General features: G+C 41.7%; 1 protein-coding gene across 1 annotated transcript; it reads right to left on the bottom strand.

Annotated features, from left to right (window-relative positions):
- Positions 1-467: 467 nt before the first annotated feature.
- Positions 468-4,144, bottom strand: LOC110499113 (uncharacterized). The gene is made up of 2 exons (XM_021576031.3): positions 3,942-4,144; positions 468-3,603 (listed from the first exon to the last, which is right to left on the bottom strand). Exons 1-2 carry the CDS (start codon positions 4,082-4,084, stop codon positions 1,929-1,931), a joined length of 1,818 nt encoding a protein of 605 aa, XP_021431706.2. The 5' UTR covers positions 4,085-4,144; the 3' UTR covers positions 468-1,928.
- Positions 4,145-5,302: the final 1,158 nt, after the last annotated feature.

Here is a 5,302-nt window from a genome sequence, read left to right as displayed (position 1 = left end):
TGCTCCGGAGCCCGAATGTGATTAGAGCGGTAATGACACTGAGTCTCAGCCTGTAAGTGCACAGTGCACTGAGCACCACACAGAGAGAGCAGGCCAAAACGCAGACCCAGAGGATGTAAGTGAAGGAGGATTAGATTTCATTCAAAGCGGACACATTCCCGTCTCCCTCTGATTGATACCCGAAGTGCAGTACAGTAAAAGGGAGGAATTTACCTGGACATAGACATGGAACACAGACTAGTTACTGAGGTATGCCCACCTTGCCTGGGTGTACAGTAGAACAGTACAAGACAGGGGTTTACCTTAGAAACATTGAATACACTGATGTTCTCTCCGTTATGTTAGCCATGTCCTGTGTGAAGTGGATATGATTCAAACATAGAAATGTAACTCATAGTGTGGCCTCTACTAGTGCATTGTCTCTAAATACTAATACAGTTGCAGCAAAGAAAAATAACACAGAGCAGTCATTGTTTTTGGAATACATGTATTCAAATGGTAAAAATAAACAGTGAAAATGGCTAGTTTAAGCCATGCTACAGAGGGATGTTCGAGATTATACAAGGCATATTCAGGATTATTTTCTTCTTATTTTACAAAGCAATATACACGAAGAGGCCAGTATATTAGGTACACCAACAAAAATGGTTTGCTCCTACAGACAGTGAGTCAAGTGGCCTGCTATATAAAGCTGGCAGACAGGCATCGAGGCATTCAGTTACTGTTCAATTGAACGTTATAATGGGCAAAACGAGTGACCTAAGCAGCTTTGAACGTGGTATGATTGTCGGTGCCAGGCGTGCCGGTTCCAGTATCTCAGAAACACGTGCTTCTCACGCACGACAGTGTCTAGGGTTTACCGAGAATGGTGCGACAAACAAAAAACATCCAGTCAGCGCCAGTTCTGTGGACGAAAACAGTTCATTGATAAGAGGTCGAAGGAGAATGGCAAGAATCATGTAAGCTAACAGGTGGGTCACAAACAGGCAAATAACAACGCAGTACAACAGTGGTGTGCAGAATGGCATCTTGTGAACGCACAACTCTTTGGTCCTTGTCACGGATGGGCTATTACAGCAGACGACCACACCGGGTTCCACTCTTATCAGCTAAAAACAAGAAGAACCGACTCCAGTGGGCACATGATCACCAACACTGGACAATTGAGGAGTGGAAAAAAGTTGCCTGGTCCGACGAATCCTGGTTCCTGTTGCGTCATGTGATGGCAGAGTCAGAATTTGGCGTAAGCAACATGAGTCCATGGCCCCATCCTGCCTGGTGTCAATGGTACAGGCTGGTGGCGGTGGTGTAATGGTGTGGGGAATGTTTTCTGGCACACGTTAGGTCCCTTGATACCAATTGAGCAACATTTCATGCCTGAAGAATTATATTCTGGAGGCAAAGGGGGGTCTGACGCGATACTAGATGGGTGTTCCTAATAAGCTGGCCACTGAGTGTATATACAGTATAGCATATTGACAGAAATAACGTAGCTGTATATTCTTTCTAAGTAGATTTTGAGAATGTACATATCAAGGCATTGAATAAAGCTGGAGGTTTCCCTGCTAGAGTGATATGATAATATCCAGATCCTTGGGTTAGTTCTACCCTCTAGGGTTCATTTTGGACACCACATGTTTACATTCAAATCAATAATTCTTCACTGAAAGTTTGTCATACAGTACAAGTATCCCCATCACACAATATGGCTCAGCCAAAGTAGGCTACATAGAGCATGTCATCTACTTTGTTGCCACAACAACATACAGATTATAAATGGATAAAGCAAATGTAAATAAGTCACCAACTTTATTTAATGTATTATTAGACTAGTTTGGCATAGAGCACAATGTATCATAGGCAGAATATTACAAAAAAGGAGCCCCACAATAACATGCTGTGGAAAGTTCAGTTTGTGGTGAAATGAATCACTGACATATTTTCTTGTGTTGCTTTAAATTCCAAGCCCGATTGAAACTCTTCCCACAATTAGAGCAGAGGTAAGGTTTCTCTCCAGTGTGTAGTCGGATGTGTGCTCTTAAATGTCCTGGCAGAAAGAAACTCTTGTCACAGTAAGTACATGTGTGCCGTCGTTCCCCCTTGTGAAATAGCAGGTGCATTCTGAGTCCTTGAGCGTGATGGTATCCCTTCCCACAATCAGGGCATTTATGTGGTTTCTCTCCTGTGTGAATGCGCATATGAAGCCGTAATGTCTTTGCGATGTTGAATGTCTTGCCACACTCCTTACAAGAGAATGACCTCTCTCCTGTGTGGGTTAACATATGAACCTTCAAGGAGCTGGCCTGCGTAAATGTTTTACTGCACTCTTTGCAAGAGAACGGTGTCTCCCCTGTGTGAGTGCGGCGGTGTATTCTCAAACCTCCGATCTGTTTGAATTTTTTACCACACTCCTCACAAGTGTGGGATTTAACATTGGAATGAACTTGTTTATGTCTGGCCAGTTGGGTGAGGTTAAGAAAGCTTTTTCCACACTCCTCACAGAGGCAGGATTTTTCTGGTTTGGGTCGGTGTGTGTACTGGTGCCTCTGAAGACCATCCAGAAGGCCAAAGCTCTTCCCACACTCCTCACAAGAATGCGGTTTGATACCAGTATGGTTTGACTGATGCTCTTGCAATATGGACAGTGTGGAGAAGCTTCGCCCACATTCAGGGCAGGGGAAGGCTGTTCTGTGTACTTGCTTCTGATGCTTTCGCAGGCGGTACTCTGAAACAAAACTTTTCCCACATTCAGAGCAAGGCAATGCTTTTTCCTCTCCATGCGCTGCTGACATATGCATTTTCAAGTTGTAGAGGAGTGTGTAGCTCTTCCCACACTGAGAGCAGATGTGGGGACCCTCGTGGACTTTCATATGTTCTTTAAGGAACTTCAGCACACTGTAGCTCTTTCCACAGTTGTGGCAGGTGTGCAGCTTCTCCCCTTGGTGATTTAGCTGATGATTCTTTAAGCTCTCTGGTCGGGTAAAACTCTTCCCACAGGCGGTGCAAACATGTGGTCTTTCCCCGCTATGTGTTGTCATGTGCCTTTTTAAGCGAGATGCTGAACAGAATTTCCTATCGCACTCGGTGCAACCGTGATTCTTCTCACCGTGCGTTGTCAGGTGCTTCCTTAGGCACGGTGCAGATCGGAAGCTCTTTTCGCATTTCGTGCAACAGTATGTTCTGTCAGCATCATGCATTGTTAGGTGCTGCTTTAAGAGCGATGCATAAGGGAAGCTCTTCTCACAAGTTATGCAATAGTGTAGGGTTTTATCAGTGTGCCTAATCTGGTGTTTTTTCAAATGTAAGGCGGTACGGAAGCTCTTGTCACACTGTGTACAAGAGAAAGACTCTGAATCAGACTCAGAATCCTCCTGTGATAAATCAGAACTGTCTGCTTGGTTTGCTGGCTGATCACTTAGATTCTCTTCTTCCAGTGTGTTCATCTGTTGAGTGTACTCAATGCGCACCTCATCTATTTCAATCTTTATTTCAGGTGAATCAGTGTTATTTGCCTTGTTCTCTGGATCATTGCGGCTTTGGTGTTCATTAATCAAGTTATCCATCTTGATGGACGGAGGGAAGGGGTGCAGTCTAATTTTCTGTCTGGGGAAAAGTGACAGAACATAATGTGTGAAGAGAATATAATATAAAAAGGCATGGCTAATGCAAACAAGACCTCACTTGACACAGACGTTCAATGTTTCATGGTGTTGTGGATGTGGACGACCACAGATTTCAAAGCAAAAAGTGTACGAACTAAACCAAACGTGAACGTTTGCTTACTAGCTAGCCAGCCAGCCAGCTAATTGGCTAGTTTGATTGCCTGCAGTGCTCATACCGAATGGAAAGACAAGATTGTTGGTTTAGCTATATGACTCAACCAGAATGCACAACACCAAAACACACAAAACTGCTGCTAACACCTAGACAAGTCAAAATACCTTTCGCTATGTTCGTTTTTGGACAAAAACAACGGCACAAAAATCAGCGTCTCGTCAGCAACACTAAAAAAGTACTTCCTGGTCACGACATTTCGTAAATTTTCGAAATAAAAGTCCCCCACGTAATAGTAGAAAAGTGTCATCAACCTGTCTTTTATGATGTCTAAAAAATTATTGTCTAAACATGAACAAATAATTACTTCCGGGTCACGGCTTTGCGGAATCTTTCAGAATAAGACTTTGTTCATTAATAATTAGGGCAAAAATGATGGAAAATGTGCACAATTATTAATATATTGTATAATAGTTATTATACAAATAATTTTTGAAAGCTTTTCTAAAATATATTACATGATTAAAAAATATATTTGGTGAGCAATGTTTTTTTGTCTATGTACTCCTATAATTTATTGGACTGTACACACACACACACACACACACACACACACACACACACACACACACACACACACACACACACATATATATATATATATATATATATATATATATATATATATATACTAAAGCTGCTCCTTAGCTGAATGGACCCTCCTTTTACTGCGAAATAAAGGTTACATTTAAATATATATATATATATATATATATATATATATATATATATATATATATATATTTAAATGTAACCTATATTTCGCAGTAAAAGGGGGGTCCATTCAGCTAAGGAGCAGTTTTAGTTTCCAAATTCACAGATATTACACCCCAGCATTGTCGCTGCTCATTTTGAGGCCCTTAAAAAGTAGCCAACCAGCTGAAATCCAATCCGTACTCCATATTGGACAGAGGGCCAGTTTGTTTTGCATGGCCTGGTGCCCCGGGTGGGTGGAGATTTCACTTAAGGGCCAATGGAATGGTCTAAAATGTGCAAACTCTGGCCATTCGGTGCAAGCAAAACATACATATTGGACCGTACACAATTTACTGTACACTGTGTCACAGTAAAAGACGTGTCCATTCAACTCATGAGCACCTCTAGTTTCCAAATCCACAGAGTTTACAGGTAGAATGGACCCCCCTTTTACTGTGATATAATATGCAGAAAATAGTTTACGGTGTAATATCTATGTACAACATGAAAAAACTATTGGATTTCAGCTGATTGCCAAAACTTTAAGGGCCACGAAATTAGCAGTGACGATGATTGGGGTGTAATTCTGTGGATTTGGAAACTAGAGGTGCTCCTGAGTAGAATGGACTCCAATTAACTGCGACGCAATGTACAGGAAATTGTATACAGTGTAATATGAATGATATAACATTATGTACAGTGCAATATGAATGACAGAACATTGTGTACAGTGCAATATGAATGACAGAACATTGTTTACAGTGCAAAATGA

This window comes from Oncorhynchus mykiss, chromosome 2 (genome assembly GCF_057628025.1).
Source record: "Oncorhynchus mykiss isolate SJ-2025 chromosome 2, ASM5762802v1, whole genome shotgun sequence".
Taxonomy (NCBI): Eukaryota; Metazoa; Chordata; class Actinopteri; order Salmoniformes; family Salmonidae; genus Oncorhynchus; species Oncorhynchus mykiss.
This window is presented reverse-complemented; position numbering and strand designations above follow the sequence as displayed.

Coding starts and splice junctions, on each gene's coding strand:
- LOC110499113 (XM_021576031.3), bottom strand. CDS start 4,084: ATGACACTTTTCTACTATTACGTGGGGGACTTTTATTTCGAAAATTTA. Junction 3,604..3,941: donor AAAAACGAACATAGCGAAAG/GTATTTTGACTT, acceptor ACTTTTCCCCAG/ACAGAAAATTAGACTGCACC.